Raw genomic sequence first — 21,571 nt, forward strand, 5'->3', positions numbered from 1 at the left:
GCATTACAGTCACTGTAAAATAAAAAGCTTGTTACGTGCGTTACTGTAAATCCTCCACTTATGTGTAAAACAGGAGCAATAAGAAAACAAATCGTGCTCCTTTCAACACGCTCACAGAACACTCACTAATTCATGTGAGGGACACATTAGGGCGAGTCCATGGAGGAGGAAGAGGGAAACTCTTAAGTGGTTAAAATAAGGACGTTTTTAGACACATGGCGATATTAAACACTACTTTTGAGTTGTTCCCTGACCTTACGGTGAACTACGGCCAGAGTGCAGCTGCCTGGCTCTGTGCCAAAGCAGAGAGACCAAAGTTTGGGATTGAATTTATGTTGTCTGGCACAAATCTCTCCATTATGATAATTTCATGACCTGTTGGCCACCGTGGCTGATAGATTTTAGAAATTTACCTCACAGAGAAAAAACACAGCATGTGGCTGGCTGTTAACTTTGAATAAAGGCAGTGACATCAGCTAACATCAGACTGTATTGAGATGAACTGCTTGGTTATTTTATATTGTTGTAGCGTTAGGGGGCGGGGTTATTCCCCATAGGGAATGGTGTTGTGGCAGGTCCTTATATTTTCACTGCTCAAATAAAACCAAGCCAGGAAGGAGGTGAAAAAATTTTTAACAGTCTGAATCCAAAAGTCAGTCACATGTAGATCTCAGTGTTTTCATATGTTTACAGCAACCTTATTCTGACATACCTAGTGTGTTAAGACACAAATTCTTGATTTCACTTTACAGGGACTTTAATGTAAATGTCATAAAGATCTCAATTCACAGGTGCACTTTTTCAGGAAAAAAAAGTCAAAATTTCAATTAATTTTGATATACTAATTACAGAAAATGAGATTTCAACAGTGTATGCTGATTAATCACACTCATTGCACAACCATCCATAATAGCTTCATAAGTAAATTTCATGAAAAATGTTAAAAATTCTCTGTGCACTTCATTTTTATTCTATCCATCCCTATGATCAATACCACCTGAAATTGAGAAATAGATGGACAATCTGCCCTCAGTCTCTTCTTCTCCTGTACCTGTAAAGAAAGGTGACAAGGTTTTTCTATATCATTGGTTCCCATCCTGGGGTTCACTCATACTATTGGACTATACTATCGGACTATACTATCGAATGAGTGTTTTGGGGAGGCGGGGTTAGAGGAGATCTACATTATGCATTTATTGATGTGCAATCTTTTTCATGTAATATAAATCTACCCCACTGTTTCAAACGCGTGTAAACAGCTCTGATGCAATAAGAAGCATGCCCTTTACTATTATCATGAACATACTTGCAGTGTAATCCCTCTCATATTATCCATACATGTGACTAATTGAGATTAATCAATAATGAAGCCTGTAAGTAGGCAGATTACTTTTCTATCTTGACTGCACTAATAAAAAACTGTTCATGCATTGTTTCTTTGATTAGTTATGAGAATGCTGCTTCAGAAGTCTTTTCTATAGCTTATGTCTTAACTTTATAGAATATTTGGAATACTGAACACTACTGACTCAATTCTTATACATAAGAGCAGAAAACTGGTCCATTTTTTCTAGCAAAAAATCAGCTTGGTGTAGGCAAATCAGACTGATTTGCCTACACCAAGCAGAAATCCTAAAGTGAGGCATTTTAAAGGAGGACTGAATCCCTGATTTTATGTCATTACGTTCAATTTGTAATGGATGTTTTGAGCTCTGGTATAAACCTGGAAAGCCCCCAAAATAATGGCACCATGCAAATGGTCAGCCATTTCAAATGTGATTTGCCTTCTCATTAGGAGCTGAAAAGTTTTAATTACTTGTTCTGTTCTCTACCTGCAAAACTTCTCTGAGCTGTTGTGATTGATTACTATGATTACATATAATTAGAAGCAAAATTGTTAAATCCCTTTCAAACACTTTCAGCCGGGGAAAACAAACGTATTTTTCATCATCAATGTTGATCAATTATGGTTTACCACAATCACCAAATGCCACGCTTGTTTCATCTTCAGTGGATGAGATGCTGTGTTACACAGAGCAGCTGCTTATACTCTGATTCAGTTAAATCAGCTTATTTGTAGACAAACAAACAATGCATAAAATTATCTTTATTTTTTATTGCTCTTATTTCTTATAAAGACACATTTCTTTCCACTCCTAACATGCTGCAAGAACCAGCACAAACCACCATGACCGACACAAAGAGCACATTAAGAGTGACAGTCTGGACTCTACCCAAGGGCCACAGTGTCAAACAGTGCCATCTGGAGTTCATGTGGGGCTACAAAATGAGAGACACTGCTAACAAGCCACTGGAGCAGAGACGAGGGAGTACTAAAATCTGTTCATTAAATTTAGACACATTTTATCTTATTTTTGCTGCATTTGACCTACATGTGTGAGTTTAACTCAATAATTCAGTTTAAGTGTGGACTGGGAAATCCATAATGTTTGCTCCCCTTGCATCACTGTCTGTTTAAATCTTTTAAAAGGTTCTGATTAACCCCCCCACCACCATTTCTCTAATGTAGATAAATATGTTCCAGTCAAATGAACTTTTACACATTTTATTCAATTTCTTGGTCCTCTTTAGGCCCAGCATTGCATTCAATCAGCAGTCTTTAAAAGCTTCCTTTCAACAACGCTGCCAGCTCATAAAAAGAATTGGCAGGGTGGTTATGTCTAAACTGGGCACCAGTGTCCAAAATGGAAATCAGCTCTTGAGTATTCGAGTGGCGTTTCACTGGACCAGTTTTCCCTTGTTTTTGCTTCCACTAAGCATCTATAAATAAAATGTTTGTCCATTGTAGATAAGTATGACTAATAGTGATGCCAATCTTTGCCATGCAAAATCCTTCAAAATCAGGTTGAAGTTTCTGGTTTGTGGACATAAAGGTAAAAAGAAACAATAAGAGCAGCCATATATCACCCTCAAAATATACTGCCACCACATAATTGTAAATCACAGCCAGAGACACTAAAACTAATCTGAGTATTGAAACGCCCTCTGGTGGTGTAATATTGCACTCAGTAACTAGATAGACAGTCAAAGGCTGTCAAAAGAAAGCGTTCATGCAAAATGGTTTATTTCAGCTGGAAGAGTAGGTGCCCGGTCATACGATCACTGGTGGCTAGATCAACTCTTGTTTAGGAAACATTTCATGCATGCCAAGTCAAACTCTTCCTTCCCCTCTTTTTCTGTCATTTTCAGAAGTTCTGTCTAATGAAGGCAAACTCCATAAAATCATTTTTAGAAAGGTATTATAATTGTTAATCAAAGCAAAAAACATAAGCCTTCTAATACTGATCAGAGAGCAGATTAATTATAGTCTATTTGTCCCCAGACAACTGAGCAGAAGTCCACAGTTGCATTTTAAATATACTGGAAGCACATGGCGCAATTTAACTTGGCATTTAATAAAATTTTTATCTGGCCAAGATAGTGATTAGAGCATTAGTTCCTCACCTATGGTCCAGTCCCCCAGAGGGTACCAAAGATCTCAGGGGAGCATGAGCCATTGTCTGCACTGAAGTTTTTAAAATTAAATAGATAAGAGGTCTGTTGATAAAACTTTAACATTTTTGCTTTGTCAGGCCCTGATTACATTTTCATTAACGATCATTTTTGGCATTGGAATACCGAGTAACTGCACTAAAGTACTTCATCCATACCATGCACTGACAGTATGTCTTTGGACGACCCGATATCAAGACTCACATGCCGTCCTCATATACAAATGATAGCCCCATACACCATTTCTTTCACTCTCACCATGGCTTGGCATCCCCGCTTGCTGAGTGCTGTGAAGCTTCTGGTGACAATAATGAATGGGGGCAAAGCAGCTATGTGTAAAGATGCTAGCGGGCAAATGAAGAAAAAGTAATAACAGATTTAATGTCTTTTACAAAGGTGCTGGCTAAAAGTGAGTATACTCATTTTTAGATTGTTGTGTTTTAAAGTTCCACTTTGCACTTGTTTATAGAATTTATGTAAGGATTTACTGTGGCAGATGTATGTATTGTATCTTTATACCGTAAAGCACTGTGTTGTTTTCTGAATTTTGTACATTTGATACACTGTGTTTACGCAAAAGCCCAACTAGGGACAAGAGTTTGAAATAAGCAATAGCTATAAACTCTGTGCAGTACATCAGCTTCATGCTCTGTACTGAAACTGTGTTAAACTGCATTGTCCCTATGAATAAAAAGATACATTTAGATGGCTTGTCAAATACTGGTAAGATTGAATTGACAACTCAAAGACAAGTCACAAGGGAGTTGTGATGCATCATTCACTAACAAGCTGGTTTTAAAAGCTGGGCGAAGAGAGCTGTCTCCTGTTTGAGAAACAGTTCCCCTTTCTTTCATTTTTGTTGTTGTTTTAAAGACAGAAATGTCCAGTGGTACCAAACGTAAAGTGTTTGGCTCTTATAACTGAGCTGAGCCAAATGATCTGGATCTCTAAAGTAGACATAATTTCCATCACTTCGATGGTCATAAACAAAGCCGTGCTTTTTGTTTACTAGCAGAGTACAGCAGATCATGCCAGCTGACAGATTGGTCTTTAATGCGTGTCAGTATGTGTTAACTCTACACAACCAATCCTATCCAGATGAAGGTATCCCAGACTACCTCCTTATGCAGCCTGAGCTTTCAAACCATTTTTAGTGCGCATTGAGGTGCATCCACATAAAGCATTATTGATAACTACTTGGTATCCAGATCCTTGTTAATTTATTGCTATAAACAGAGTGTAGTCTCACCTCTTATGCAGGTTATAGTGACATTAATAAAACTTAAAAGTTAATTGTGGCAGTAATATATCACCTTTTTTAAAAATATATTAAGCTTGATAGCCACTGAATTGGCTGACATTCTCTCAATGTCTTCCTTTGTGTACCTGTAACGTGGGTTTTCACACACCCTCCACAGACCCTAATAGACATCCTCTGCTATGCATCTCCTGTTAATGCATGGACTGAGGTGCAGTACAAGTATTAAAATTTTGAAAGTGCTGTCAATGCCTTCGCTGTCACTGTGTTCTTGATTGTTTTGACACTGCTTTGATTGTGTGCATTTTTGTGTACTTACTGAGTTGTAGTGAAGTCTCAGTGTGGTAATACCCGCTTTGCTGCTTCTTCTTCAACATGGAACAAAGATCCACCCGCTCAACTGTCTGGTCTCCAAAAAACCTGAGCGTGACAGTGAAAAAGGATGAAGGGACAGTGAGGACGGGTGAGACAGGGAAGGGAATGTTGATGCCTCCAGCAGATACTGAAGGTTGACTTCAGTCATATGTGCAACAACATAAAATGAAGGGTTTCAAACTATTTTTATAACACCAGTGAGTCACAAAGCAGTCATGAGTTAGAAAGGATTTGAGCAGAAGTTTTTCCTGCTACTACACATTACCGATAACACCATGTTTATGTGGTTTACAGGCAGTATGGAGACAAAGCACATTAAATATCCACTCAGTGCAGACAACTAAACACTTGTAAAATGACAAGCGTGTTATGTTTTCAGAATAATTTTTACATTAAAAAAAAATCAAGCACCTACTTGTTAGTGTAGTTGGAGTAGAGAGCCGGGTCGACACTCTTTATACCCTGACAGAGACAACAAAAGGAAAGTGCTGCTGATGACATGCTTATTCCACTTTTAAGGAAATGAGCAGCAATACTTCAAACAGAGACACATTCAGACTGAGGTAATACAAGAATGTCGTCCTGCAGACGCCAGGAAGGATAGGAGGGAAGAGACAGGAAGATCATCTTATCCTTCCTACTGCTCACTTCTCCTTAACCCCCAACCCCTCGTTTAACCTTTTATTTATATCTTAATCCATATCAGAAGCATCCCTTTCCTCTTAATCCTGGATCACCTCTTTGCATTAATCTCCATCCATAATGGTTTATAAACTGTAGGTTGATTTCAACTCAGTTTGCTTCAGTGTGTCATTTCTGTCATTAATAAAAGCCCTTTTGGCTGGAAGATTAAAAAACAGCATCCAGCTACTGAGAGACACATTTTACAGCCACTGAGAGGAAAGTAAAGGGAATTTTAAAGAGAGCTGGTGACAGGGGAGCACCTGTGCAGCTGTTTGGCAGTCAAAAGTCACTTGTTACAAGAAGTTACAAGCTCGATGGGACTCTCTTAATATAAAAGCCTAACTGGAGAGAGAAATACCAAACAGGACTTTGCTGGAATTACACTAAAAGCTAAGTTTCATTTATTAATTCAATCTTATCAACCATGTAGCTACTGAAATTGTGGAATATCAGATCTGTCTACTGACTAGAGGGAAAGTTTGTAATGATGAGCTTTCAGTTGCATTTGAAAGAACAGCAGAAAAGGAATAATTGCAGTACATGATGTAGATTAATTTTGAGATAAAGTCATCTAAAGTCACAGACTTGCTAAAGGAGGAGACGTAAATCTCTGTGGCACTGCAAGGAGATGGGTAGAGGATGCTTGCTGCAATCGTATTTGTACCATAGGTGGAGTCGGTGATTCTCACATGCTTACTAAAAACTAGACTGAGGGCCCTCAGGGGCCCTCCAAGGTTTTGTGCCCAGGGGCCTCTGTATTCTTAATCTGGGCCTGCCGAAAGGTTTTGCATAGCTCTGAATGTATGTATACACTTATAATAGGATTACTTTATTTAAAGTTCATGTCAACAGTGCATTCAGAATCCCCAACCAAAGTGATTTTAATTTGAAGTTTCTGGAATATTAATATAATAATCTAAATACATGTTAAAATAGCTTAATATTTTAATCACATTCCAAATTAAATGTACATGTAACAGTTAAGGAAAAACAATGCTACGTTTCAGTAACTACAGCAGCTAGAGGGAATATTTATAATAGCTACAGGAGATGCCAGTCAGTGTGGCTCCTTTGAGAAGAGACCAGAGAGAATCAGCCCAGAAGCAGGCAGGGACATTTACCACATAATTTACTTAACATAAAAAAACAAGCCAAAAGAAAAAAAAAAAAAAAAAAAAAAAAAAAAACATCATAAAGGGGACTGTAATCTCTCCATGTCAAGCATCTCCTGTGGCTACTGTAAATGACAGCAGCTCACACAACCCCACTTCAAAAATATAAAACTATCCCTTTGTTGGGTTGATAATGGTTTTTTTTTATTATTTGTAGTTTTAGAAACCTTTCACACACAAGAATCCACATATGTGAGTGTGTTTGTTATCATATGTGTGTATACCTGTGATCGTAGTTTTGGTGCTCTGGACAGCTTCATAATGGTGAGGTGGGGCACAAACCCACGGCTGTCCTCCTGCAGCAGACCCTGCTCCACAAAACGACACCGCAACAACTCTGCAACCCACAGACACAAAGAATTCACTAAATAGAGATGTGACACAGATCACGATGACGAAGCAAACACACAACACTGAGAATATGTTCCAAAAACACCAAAGTAGCATGCACAGATCCACTTTACTGACAGCACCTGGACAAAGGACACAAATATCATCAACACAAATGTTCGAGAATGTTCATAAGATGATGGAGGTAAAAAAGCTTTTTTTACTCCCATATAGCTCAGCAAGGGCAGAGATAGACAAGGTCACAAACACACAGACAGCCTGCTAGGACAGGCACACACACACACAAAAATGTACACAGCAACTCAGCCACTGATGTTTAGATGAAAACCAGTAGTATTTTTAGAAGAGGAGCTCTCCAGGGAGGGAAAGGTTAGTACATAATCAATAATGGTGTTGGAGGGAGCAGACAAAGGACAGCACAGTCTGACTTCCTGCTCCATCTTTATTTAGCATTTCCAATTGAAAAAATACTACTCCAAGGCCCCTGATGTCCTTTACTTCAGAGCTTGAACTTATAAATGGGGAAACAGTTTTAATGAAATATAAGTGAAATACATTTAAAAATGTTTCTAATTCCAGGTACTTAGAAAATATTTTTATATCTGAATTAATGTGATGATTTTTTCTTATTCTTTTATATTGGGGTTAGGGCAAAGGAATACCATCTCAGGTAGTAGGCAGAAAAATGAAAATTATTTTAATTGCAATTATAGTTTTGGCCTTCCCTTAATCAAAGAAACATGATAAACAGCAATTATTGACATTAAAAATGCATTTCAAATGCCGTCATATAGGGGTGCGCGGTATATGCGGTAGACGGTACAAATGATATAAATTTGGCCTACGGTAGAGATTTGGACTCTACCAACCAATTGCGATAACGTTTGTTAATGATGTCATCGTATCTGCCACAGTGTGAGTTAGCAGGCAAAAACACATGTTTTTTCCTCTCAGAGTCTGACGGCTGTACCGCAACTAAGTCAGTGTGCTGTCTCTGTCAGCCTGCCTGGGGCTTTAACACAAGCTAAGTGCTGCTTTAGCTTGTCTCAGAGCCCAGCACTGCAGCTCTTCCTCTTACAATGGCATAAACAACCGTTTAAAAGTCTATTTTAACCTATGACTTTCTTTTCTAAGTCCGTGAGTCAGTGAGCCAAAGAACCAGGCTGCGATGTTAAACGAGGACAAAAAAGCTGCTGTAAACTAGACGTATTCTTCGGTACAGCAGCCAAAGCTAAGCTATCTCAATGATAAACACAATGCCTCTGTCAAGCTCTTCAAAATTAAAGTCCGCGGCTGTTATTTTTCTGAAACGCTTATATTGTGAACACCTTCACTAGGAAACATGTTCAAATCATTAGCAGCTTAACACACCTCATCAGGTTAGAGAAGAAATGCGAAACTTGGAGTGCAGTTGGACAGAAGTAAACCTATAGAGACTTAAAAAAATATAAAACATGTTTCCTGTGTTCTTATACTTGGAGATAAATTGAGTATGCCATCAAAGGCTTATTTTAAGGGGAGAAGGGGGTTAATAACACTTGATTTTGGATTAAAGAGCATTATCTCTTTTTAATTTTGTAATACCGTGATATAATACCGTTATCGTCAAAGGCAAGAAAAATACCATGACATGATTTTTAGGCCATATTGCCCAGGCTTACCGTCACATTACGCTTAAATATCAAGTACCATCTAATAAAACACATTCCTAGATAAAGATGAATATTGAACGCTGACTTTTGTTTTTTGAAATGCAGCACTCACATATTTTTGTCTGAATATAGATGCTGTAGACCATTACTGGGCAAGCCTCTAGGGGCACATTGGGGTTAAAATATGCCAAAAACTGCCATAGATACAGATGAGTAGCAGGATATAAACCCTAAACACACTGGCACCACACTATCAGATCATATGATGCGCCTCAACTGCCACCCCTAACACACTGACAGCAGCACATCAACAGTCAAACTCCCACCAGCCTCTGCTGGGCCAGCCCACTTGGGGCTTGCCTTCCTGCCAGTGGTATTTCACCCACAGCTGAGGCCTTCCAATTATTCTGAACCTTGGACAAAAGATGGCACTAAATCTCTGTTCCTGTGCTCTACAAGAAGGGTGTATCTGCAGGCTTGCAGGCAGAAGTTTCAGATCTGTAATTTCAGGACCTGGCTTTTAAGTAATTTGCAAGACACCCTAACCCAAGCCCTGTTCTCTGTGAGGCATTCAAAGTCCAATACATGCCATTCCAAAGAAAACAAAAAAATATTACAAAAGGATGTTTTTAATCTACATCTAATCTAGGTTTAATTATAAGTCCACCTTGGGTTTCCGTACTTCACCTGCACAAATTTTCGCTGTTTCCTTGTGAAAGTTATATTTACAGTTACTGTTTATCTCTTGTGCAAACAAACAATAAATCAAAAATAAATAACTGAAAGCCAGACAATCCTTAATATTTTTTTCAGAGTGTTTTTCAAGAGTAGTGATTTTTAAACAAAGAAAATTAAACTTTCAAGACTTAGTGCAAACACTTATATAAAAGCCACTGTTATGAAATGAACGCCCATGATGCCTGGGCATTTTGGATTGCATTACAGAAGCATTAAGACACATGTTTTTGAGGATTTTTTTACTCAAAGCAGTCATCAGTAACTTGACATGTACATTCTAGCCTTCTTGAGTGTGAGCTGCATGTTTAACACCGGTTGAACTGCTACCTCTGTTTAAATGTTCACACAGCTGTTAAGGCTGCACAACACCGCTGTTGTGTTCTGCTGATTTAGAATTAACTGAGGTCATACTTCACTTGAGGCAGTAAATGCTTTAATTTGGCAATCCAATTTAAAGGTTAAACACAAGCAATTGAGCAAAACGGTTTTCCAAGACACTTCTTGTGCTGTGGCACAATCAGTCACTCATGTTTTTGTCTGGCTGCATCACAATGAAGAGATTCTGTTATCTGTAATATCAGCTTTTAGTTTTTATATTTACTGGAATAAGGTAAACCCACCTATAATCATTCTGATGCTGAATTTTGCCATTGATTAAGAAAAATCACCCTCCACCACTGGCATGCTTTCTCCCCTTTATTTGGTAAGATAACCTCATTACCACGTCCCCATATAAATTCAGTTGAATTTTAAGTTGAATTGAATGTTCAATATAAAATCTAATGAATCAGAATGAGCAAAACAAAACCTGACAGAAAATAAATTAAACACAAAATGGGCTAATTGGCTATTTTCCTGAAAGACTTCCAATTATTGTCTTCCCTATTTTTGGAAAGATATGATCTTACTAAAATGTAAAATTAAGTTTCTGCTTGGACCTAGGAAGTTAAAAACATGGGATAAGCAGGTCAAGGCTCTAAAGGCAGGCAAAATCCAACATTCTCCCCTAATACCGTTTATCTAAATAATTTAATGAATATATTTTGTTATTTTGGACACTAGTAATCCTCTCCAACAAGACTCAGAGATGGATCACATTTTAAACTTAAAATCATCTGCAAAAATTATGCATATCTAATGAAAGTCCACAGAAATGCACGTGTGTACTCTGAAATTACTACATGTTTCTGATATTTTAGTGAGGAAACAGACAGTATTAAACAAATATGAGCTTATTAATTTTGTCTTTGTGTACGAGCAAGTGCGTGCTTGTGTGTGTTGGTGTCACAGGGGCAACAGAGTGAGAATCCTCTTAGAAATGTTGGCTTAATATTGCTGCCAAAGGCAAAATCGAAAAAAACATACACGCAAATGCCTTTCCATAAAGCCCTAACACAGACAGCGCAGAGGAAGAGGGAAAAACTGAGGTAGACAACACAAAGAAGACACTGTGCATGGAGAAACCTTTAAAAACATGTTCATACACTGTAAGTACCAATTATTTCCATTCTCAATTGATTAAAGGACTAGTTTCATAATTAAATAATTTTCTTATATGATGTGCTTAAAAATGCCAAACATAAATAGCAACACATTCAAATCACTTTTTTCCAATTAAGACTCCAAATATCAAAGATTCAAAAAAAAAAAAAAAAAGCATTCAGTTCTTACAACCCAATCTCAAACAAGTTGGGGTGCTGTGTAAAATGTGGACAAAACATAAGAAATGATTTACAAATCTCATAAATCTGACAATACATCATCAGATGTTTAATGTTAGACATTTGACCATTTTATGGAAAAAATGTTTGGTCATTTTGAATTTGATGGCAGACACACACCTCAAAAAAGTAGGGACGCTGCAACAGAAGGTGGGAAGAGAAAGTGGTTCTGATGAAAAACAGCTAAATGAGCGTTTCATGATCAATTAGGTTAAATGACAACAGGTCAATATCATGACAGGGTATAAAAGCATTTTAGAGAGGCAGAGTCTCTCAGGGGCAAAGATAGGCAGAGGTTCACCAATATGTAAAAAACTGCATCTAAAAGGTTTGAGACAGAAACATGTTCCTCCACGTAAAATTTTGGAGACTTTGAATACCCCACCATCCCAATCCAAAGTATATCCTCCAAAGATTCAGAGAATCAGGAGAAATTTCTGTGAGAGAGGGAAAAGCCTGAAGGTCAATATAAGATGCTTGGGATCTTCAGGCCCTTAGGCAGGACTAGCATTAAAACAGGCATGATATTGTACTGGAAATCACTGCATGGGCTCAGGAACACAAAAGCAAGTTAAAGCTGTCTCAGGCAAAGAAGAAGCCATATGTGAACACAGTCCAGAAACTCTGTCATCTTCTCTGGGCCAAAGCTTATTTAAGATGAGGCAAAGCTCATTTAGCCCATTTAGACTGAGGCAAAACGGAAACCTTTTCTGTGGTCAGATAAATCAAAATTTGAAATTCTTTTCAGAAGTTGGTGTTTGTAAAAGAGGCAATGATGAAGGGTTATTTATAAGAAGTTATTTTCTGATTGTTTCATAGTGGTAAGGGATAGTCTAAGATAAGATAAATAAAACAAGATAAGATAAGATAAGATAAGATATCCCTTTATTAGTCACACAAGGGGAAATTCCAATTTACAGCAGCAAAAAGTATCTTAGACAAAGCAGGCCACTGGCGACAGAAACACAATAGAAACAGGGGACAAATAAAAGTAGTATTACAAGAGCACTAATAAATACAGAAATACAAAAATATGGAATATAAAACTTAAAAATTATAAATAGGATTTACAAACAGTTATGTACAGGTTGGATATATTACGGATTAGGTGTGGAGATAATATCTTGCAAACATTGACAACTGAAAATACATGAACAGGATGTTGTTTGTATTAAAGTGGCGCTAGAGAGCAATGAAGTGAGGTGCCGATTCCTCACACATCCTGACTTGCAGAATTGTCTTCAGTTCACCTTGCTAAATATACGTTGCATGCTGTCTACAATGTATTTATATTTGGATATTAGCGTCCAAAGCACTGGGTGGAACATGTGGGTTCCATTAATTGTTACAATTATAAAATAAGAGAAAAAAAAATTGAGGTTATTTTTTGAGGTTAATGTTGTCAAACAAAATTGTTCTTTTTAAAACAAAACAATGAGGTTAAGTTCAGTTATTATGCAGTAAAAGGCTTGTTATGATTATCTTAGGTTCAAATGGACTACCAGCAGGATGCAATGAGGATACTGTCACTGATTAGGTTCATGTAGAGATGCAGGATTTGTTCTGTTCATTTTTTTTTTTTCGTTTTACCCTAACGAACAATCAATTTGTCATTAAACTTCAAAATTCAAGGACTACTTAAATTCATCAGCATGACTGCCTCAGTGCTTTTAAATTCATTCAAAACAGATGTTTACTCACCATTGCTCTTACTGCAGGGCCCTATTGCTGGGTCATCATGTCATAAACACTTGGCTGTCATGAGCAGCTTTTGGCACATTTACTGTAAACTGGTTATTTTTTGCTCTTATTTTGAGAACTTCCCTGTTCATCAGCTAAAACCTCCCACAAACTTTGAACAGTAATCAGAGGCTTTTTGTGGTTAGCTTATCATTAATAACCCACCACAATATACCCCTTACCTTCTATCAGAACCCTTCTTTCTGTAAATGCACTTCAGAAAAATACTAACAAGCTTCAAGGCTCCCTAGCTGGAGACCCATGTTCAGACATGCCCCCAAAGGGATTGGAAAGAGCAGGTAGTCCATCACATTCACATCCTCTAAAAACTGTACATCCTACAGCATGAGAAACTATACATTATGAGCATTAACGGACTTCATATTTTATATTTAATACAGGCAGAAGTGTGGATAGAGGACAGAAGAAGAAGAGATTTAAAAAGCTCCATCACTGACCTGCCACACTGTCCAGCGTGTCTCTGTGCTGTCCGGGGGCCAGATCAACAAAAACCACCTCCTTCTTGAAATGACTGATCCCTGAGAAGGGCAGCACCAGATCCCGCCCACCCAGCAGCTCTGCCAATGACAGCTCAGCCTGAGTCAGCACGGAGGCCGCCCTGATAGGAAATGTACAGATGAGTATACCACATCTCTCTCTCTCACACACACACACACACACACACATCGATTCAAGACATAATCCTCTCTCTTCCTCCCTCTCATGTTACGTAACAAGAGAATCAAGTGATTACTAATGACACAATCTTCTGCTTGATGTAGATTAAGCATCAGCATCATCACATAACATGGCTAACACATTCCTGAGCTGCACTGTGTTGTAACACGAAACACCACCGGTCATTCACTTCCTGATGAAATGTCTGACTCTGACAGTCAGGTCAATGCATCTTCTTACTTTATATTCAATGTGTGTAAACTGCTTTTTAATATATTAAAAAAAAATCAATGCTTGGTTTAATCAAGTCTCTTCTGGCAGGATGTTTTTTTTTTTTATCAAAAGGCCTTCTTGTAATTTTTGAGTTTTATCCATAGCGCTTTATTTTTGTGATTATTTTTCTTTATTGCATCTTTTATTCAGCCATTGCTTTAAACTGCTTTTTAAGGGCATTTTAAGAGCACTTATTAGGGCCAAAGCACCGACCTCAGAGGTAAGACCCTATTGGATCTGTTGTGGCAACTGGCATCTGCTACACGGTAGACATTCTTAAAAAATATTTTTTCTGACACTTCACAGCTTGTTTTGGGGGCCTTAACATGCCTTAAAAGTCCCAAAACCTTCCAGAAATTGTCCCCCCCAGAAACTGGAAATGTTTGTATTTTGGTGGAATCATGCAAATTTATTGCACAGGTGAGATAGGGACTGGATAAGAGCTACATGCATGAAAATTGATACACATATGTATTATGATAGGTAAAAACAAAGCTTTGGTATCATTCTCTAAAATGTACATGAAATGCATTACAAATATTTCAAGGTCAAATTTTGCCAATTTTTTGGCATTTTTGGTGTGACATCTGAAGTATCTCCACCTACAAATTTCATCGTTTGTTCCAAATTTTTTGTACAAGACAGACATCCAAAGTTGTGCAAACCATGAGTTTTCCCCATAGGGCAGTGCCATAAACGGTGCCCAAAGTTGTAAACCCTTTTTAAGATATTTTCTGAAGTGTGCCATCTATTTTGATTAAAAGTCACTCTACATAGCATATGTCAAACTTTACCAAACTCACCAAGGCACCTCAAAAATGTTGATATTGTGTACATTTGAGCTAACATTGTTTTACAGCCCTTTTTTTACCTAAAATTTGCAAGATAATGCAGAGAAACTGTACCCATCTGTATTGTATGGTCCAGCACACCTTGATCCTAAGTACATTTATGCATCAATATCATCACTTTGTCACAACACCTACTTCTGCTAACTTTAAACATCCAGCCCTTACACACCATTTAACCTAGGCTTATTATTTTAAGTCTCTAGTAGATCATCAGACCAACAAAAAAGATTTTTTGACTAATGCCTAAATCCCATCAAGAAGTCCTCCAGCTTCCCCTTCATTTCAAAATAAGGCCTTTTTGATGGTGCCAAATGGCATTAACCTGCTGTAACTTTTGTATACAGTATTCTTTGATCTTCTACAGTTTCTGGCAAGACAGTTATATCCCACTGAACACCCCCACATACAGTCATCTCATCATAGCCCCCCCATTGGCAATAGGAATGACACCAATGGGTCATTTGTTTATTCCTCTAATGTCCTGAACCTATCAAGCTCAGATTTTTTAACAACAGTATTCAATTATTGTCCACATTATTGTCCACTGACATGTTTGATAAGTAGTTACCTTACTGGCATTTTTATTTTTTGCCACTTTCACAGAAAGTTGCCATAAGAAACATCTGATTTAGTTCAAATTTAACATATATGAGCAAGGCCCATCCCTTGACACATTCAAAGGCTAGTTTGTCATTTCTCAGTAGTGCCACCTACTGGCAACAATAAGTGACACCACTGGGTCACTTCTTTTTAATTCCTATTGACTTATTTGAATATACTAAACTCAGAATTTGATAGAAAAACCTCTAAAAATGTCCACAACACTGACATGTCTTAATAAAGGATGCACTACTGCAGATTCCAATATCAAGCCAATTTTACAGGAAGTTTCCATAACTCTAACATGAAACATCTGAGCTCATTCATCACATGTATTTCTTCTTTGTATTTTACAGAACATACATTGGTCCTGCTCAGAACACCGTTACATATTAGCATCTTCCTTTGACATAATTCCGCAGTACTACTGCATGTACAACGTGCAATGTGCTCTTTATTTTTATACTAACAGCCCTGGGGGAATATACTCTCTCTGTTTAATTTAATTAACATGAGAATTCCTCTATGTGTACTTCATAATCATACAAATAGTAACACTAGTTTGAAAGGAAATATTAGGCATTTATGGAGCCATTCAAGCATCACAGGTTAAAAGTGTACCTGGGGCCTCTTCTTATAAAACAGCACATGGAATTTAGTCCACACCTTCACATAATGTTCTCTTTATAAACCACAATCCACCTGGAATTTAGCACAGGTAGATCTGCCACATATTTCTCCCTCTACGCACCCACATTAAACCAGACATAATGGAGAACACTTTATGAATTAAAACAAAGTCAGCAGATGAAAGGTTTTAAGTAGTAAATCATGACAACAACTGAAAGAAAAATGAAGAAAATAAGCTTTCTGACAAAGAAATTGAGATGCTTGCAAGCAAAAGGGTGGTAGGACATCATATATTACAATGATTACTACAGCAGGAAGGTATAAGTCAAAAGAAAGAGAGAAAAGACAGACTGACACAACATTGCTGCTGCATTCAAACTCTCCTCCTTCTGTGCTAAAAACATTCCCTCATCATGCACATCCTCATCTTCCCCAATTATGTTTTTTATAGATCATAAACTTCACGCAAGAAGAGGCTTATTCCAGTTTCAGGCCCCATATTTTGCATATTAGTGAATGAGACATATGATGAACCAGTGGCAAAACAATAATAAAACCCATTTTAAAATAATCTAGTGAAATAATATCATTATATCCATATGGACTGACTTCACTATTTTAATGGTAATTAAATGCTTTAAATACATTCTGGCCTCAGTGATCATCCTCTCTCAATTATGGTTCTAGTGTTGTTATTTGAACTTAAACCTAAAATATCTATAGACTTATAGACCTATAGACCACAGGACTCTGCTTCCTTGTCTTTAAGCAGTCGCTACAGTCTGCACGTTCACAAAGCAACAAGAAAAAGACACAGCCCTGTTCAGTCATCAGTCATCTACAGTGATGTACAGTGTAGCGTCACATAAAACCAAACAGTAAAAATCTGATTGTTTTTCTCTTAAACTGCAGATCAGACAATACAGTCTGTCCTGATTGTTTTTTGATTCAGATCGGATAACATTGACAAAAAAACATTTATATAAAGGAACTTCTCAATTTTATATTTTAGTGACATGTGATTTAAAAATGTGATTTTGATACAAATTCTCTTGAAATGTGTAGCTTTAAAACATCAAATGTTCTTTTTGTGTTATACATGACTAAAATTCTATGGCTATTTGATACATGTGATTTTAAGGCTATATGCCTTTTTCAAATTGAAATCTTAGTGTATATACAGTATATGTCAGCATGAGGAGCTACTCACAGGTCCACTTGCTCCTGATTGGCCAGATAAGTGACCAACAGCGTGATGTGGAGTGTTGGGACAGGGATCATGGCTTTTGCCAGTCTTGGCTCCTGCTGAAGCACCACCTCCTGGAGCTCCATCACAGCAGCACTGATCTGTCATTGGGAAGATAATTACTTTAAAGAATTCACTGTGGCTGCTTGTTGTCTCGTCACCACCCCTCTTGTCTCTCCAATTACCTGCCCGGTATTGATGAGCAGAGAAAAGGAGAAGAGGGAAGCTGAAAAAAATAGAAGAAACTGGGTAATTTTCAGCAGTTCAGCATCACAGATGGAGTGTCAATAGATGATGACCGTGGAATTAATCAATGTTCATTCAGGAGAGCTTTTTGTTCAGTTAGTACCAAGTTTTCATCACCTGTTAGGTGATTAAATTTGCGTGCTCCCTCTCCTCCAATTTTCTCCCAGTATGAATTGAGCCACACTGACCATGGTCAAAGGTCAAACACTAAATGTATGAGTAGGCTAAACAGACACATTAGAGTCTTCTCACAGAAGGAGGATTCAAAGGGTTTGTAAAAACAGAATCTCTACACTGCTGTACACCATCAAAGAGGGCATTCACTGGGACAAACAAAAAAGTGGAAGCAGCTTCAACATGGATTTATTGCCTCTTGGGGGGGGGGGGATCCCTTTCAAACTAGGAAGATCACAGATTTTCAGGTGAGGATGGAAAATTTTACATTAAAAAGACAGGGTCTGTATTCTCTCTGTTTCTCACAGATAAAACCACTGTATGCATGTCAGCAAACTTGCTATACCTACCAGCACAAACCATTTACAGAGCAAGACATATTTTGGCTTTTGAAGGCCTTCTCACAAGACAAAGCACCCAACGATTTATATTTATTTTCATAGTGTGTTTTTTACTAGACATGCATAGATAAACAGTAACCAGTCATAAAGCTTAGTTTTATTAGTAAAAAAATGTTTTTGAGGTTGAAGCACAGATTGTTTTAAATAGCCTGCAGAGTGAAGTGGGTGTAGAGAATATTGATCTGGTAGCTAATTATAATAGCTGATTGGCAGATAAGTTGATTGACTGAGAATCAGATCGCTAACACAGTGAATTAACAGGACTTCACCTCCTTACCTCTGAGTTTGTGATGGGGATAGAGACAAAGTAATTTGGTCGATGACTCTCTTTCTTCTTTTTCTTCTTCTCTGCATCCTCTTCACTGTCCACTCGGCCCCCGCTGTCTCCTCTCTTTCTCTTTCGCTTCTTCTCATTTGAGTCTGGACTGGGGACTAAAGACAAAAGGATACTTTATGGAGGAAAGAAAACCACCTACCTTTAATGCAACTTTTCACAGCCCACCGAGCAAATAACACAGCTTTAAACAAAAGTCCAGCAACTATTTATGTAGTTCGAAATCTACAACACACTTCTTGTAGATTTCATGCAGCAATAATTAATCAGGCACTCATTAACAACTTAAGGAACATTTAAGTTAATAGTATCCACTGCATTAAAATTTCTACAGTGGATCACAAAAACTACTTTATATTCAACTCAAATATTCTAAATGAAAATGTAAAAGCACATACATCCAAGTTCTTTCCATGTGGTGGGGCTGGTCAGAGAAAATGGAAGCTCAGACATTAAATTGTCTGTGGTATCAGCTGACTTGAGCTTTTTCTTCTTCCAAATCCTCTTCCCTTTTCTTGTTTTCTTATTTTTCTTCTCATTTAAACCTGCAAGAGCTGCCAAGAAAAAAGTCATTAAACAGCAGTTGTCTGTGTATAAATGTGATGCAAAAATGCAGGTAAGGGCGCCTGTATTCACGGAGTAAATACAGGTGGTTGGCATGGTTCAGGAACAAATGGGAGTGAGTGTCTCAGGAGCATTTTTGTAAATATCATTATAAAAATGGTGAACAGCTGTAAAAGGGGACATATTAGGAAAAAACACTTTTTTAGGCTTTTCTAACAAAAAAATATGGGCCTCTGGCCTGTCCACAATTCCCTCAAGTTTTATTAGAAACTAAACAAGCTATAAGTGGATACAACCTAAGCTTTGAAACGCTTTTGTTCCACTAAAATTCACTTCTTTATGTTGAACATGCCTGATGCTTTATACATAACTGCAGCTTCAGGAGGCACCTTTAACAGTCTGTAGGATTAGAGGATAACTGAGAACAGTGACAATAAGGGGAATAGGGACGACTCTAGATATTTGATATTTTTGACAATTAATTATTATCTAAGTATATTTATCAAAATTGGCCAAAATTAATTAAAAAATGTTGGCATATTGGATACCTGCAAAAATCTAACATGGTGCATCAGTAGCCTAAAGTACATCAGTAAGATTTATTTCTTGACCAAAAGTATTTTATATGTAGGCTACTTATACATAGCGTTTTGTTAATGATGCTGATTAATGACAATGATTTTATGGTAACAAATGACATAATAGCATCCACATCTACACAGGCTCTTGAACTTAAATGGCAGACAGAACTGTTATTATCAGACAGGAGTTGTCAAGGTTCAACTCTCATCTCCAATGGCAGATGCAGCATTAGGGCTGGTTATTTCGATAGCACTAAATATATTTGGTAAAATACATGAAACTAAATAATTGTATTTTTAACAAAGTTCTTCAAGTCTTTTTTTTATCTTTCTGTCTACTTATCAGGGAGTCATTTGACACTTCACTAACATCTCCACTGTCAGTCTTATCTTGCAGCACCTCCATGCAAACTGAGTCCAACTGACCTGGAGTCAGCTCCTCCTTTGACTCTTCATCCTTTGTCCCTGGCTCCTGTAAAACTACACCTGCACCACCACCTTCGTCCTCCTCATCATCATCGCCTGAGGCAACTGCAGAGGTCTCTTTCCCATACAACACATTAGCAGCCTGCATGTCGACCACGGTTAGTTGATACAGATAGGGCTGTGCCTATAAAAAAAGAGATATCCAATCATCTTAACGATCACGATCATCTTAAACTGTAACACTTACTGAGACCCCAGTGATCATTCATACCTTGAGCTGAAGCCGGTGTGAGGAGCTGTGAAGTTTTCTGCCCTGTTTAAAGTTACTGGCACATGCCTGATTCTTCGTCCTGTGTAAGAGTTGACTGATACAGCACCTCTGCAGACAGACTATTTTCGCACACGTCGATCTGAATGGGCTCGACAGGACGTAACCGAGGAGCATGACACACAAAACGACATAAACTTTGGCTTTAGGTGTCTAAAAGTACAGGCTAACTCAACATGAATAAATGCTAACGGAAGCTGGCCGCAAATAACGTCAATATTAACAGTCAACTCTTTGACATGGTTTGAAATGACAAACCACTGGACGTTTCACAGATTGCATCTTACTACAGCCAACACCTGTTGGAATGAATCAAACGGCCATGCTGCACAGGACACCTGCTGAGCTAGCTGTTAGCTAACTGTCGCTAACAAAGTTATACGGCTAATAGGACGAACAAACCGGACCATAAATGTTGGCATTAAGTTGGTTATGCGGGTATTTAGTAGTGGGCTGCAGCATTCATCAAAGAAAATGTCTACAAAATGAGGAAGAGAGCCCATTTGGCTCCGCGGTAGTGTGAAATACCAGTTACAGAAACGTCTGTTTGTAAACAAAGTCAAACTTCCGGTCTTATTTTTCAGAGCAAAAGAGCGTTTCCTTTCAGAATAAAATCTTCCGAGACGAAACATTAGTGTTACTTATTAATTTAAGGGATTCGTTAAATATTCAGCAAATGTGTGTTGTAAATTTACAATGGAAAGTTTCACGTTCAAATTAACAAAACAACAATTAATAAAAATTAACAACTGATTTTGAAAAGCTGGCTTATGACGTAACAGTTCTTCATCTGCACTACTCTGCTTCTTCTTTCTGTGTCTTCAGAAAGTGTTGTTCTTGGTTACAACATGACAATTAAACAGCCTTCATATCTTTCATAAAAAGCTGAAAACGAACATAATTCCCTGGTCTTCTTTCCAGTTCACTTCAATTCAAATGGATTTATTGGCAAATGAATCGATCAAATAAATCTTTTTCACTGCCAAAGCAATGCACGCAGTTTTAATGATAATAATGGCAGACAAAAGTATTAAC

The 21,571-nt window shown here is 37.7% G+C and overlaps 1 protein-coding gene across 2 annotated transcripts in view; it reads right to left on the reverse strand.

The window, feature by feature from the left end:
* Positions 1-21,072, reverse strand: part of LOC121521353 (A-kinase anchor protein 7-like) — a 77,509-nt gene extending 56,437 nt beyond the window's left edge. For both annotated transcript variants that reach the window (XM_041805297.1, XM_041805296.1), the window contains exons 1-9: positions 20,480-21,072; positions 20,209-20,392; positions 19,036-19,191; positions 18,581-18,735; positions 17,447-17,583; positions 13,663-13,823; positions 7,227-7,339; positions 5,562-5,608; positions 5,091-5,191 (exon numbers count right to left, since the gene is read on the reverse strand). In XM_041805297.1, coding sequence (XP_041661231.1) covers positions 5,091-5,191; positions 5,562-5,608; positions 7,227-7,339; positions 13,663-13,823; positions 17,447-17,583; positions 18,581-18,735; positions 19,036-19,191; positions 20,209-20,392; positions 20,480-20,653 — 1,228 coding nt within the window. In that variant the 5' untranslated portion in view covers positions 20,654-21,072. The remainder of the gene's footprint in view (positions 1-5,090; positions 5,192-5,561; positions 5,609-7,226; positions 7,340-13,662; positions 13,824-17,446; positions 17,584-18,580; positions 18,736-19,035; positions 19,192-20,208; positions 20,393-20,479) is intronic.
* Positions 21,073-21,571: the final 499 nt, after the last annotated feature.

The sequence above is a fragment of the Cheilinus undulatus genome, linkage group 14 (genome assembly GCF_018320785.1).
Source record: "Cheilinus undulatus linkage group 14, ASM1832078v1, whole genome shotgun sequence".
Taxonomy (NCBI): Eukaryota; Metazoa; Chordata; class Actinopteri; order Labriformes; family Labridae; genus Cheilinus; species Cheilinus undulatus.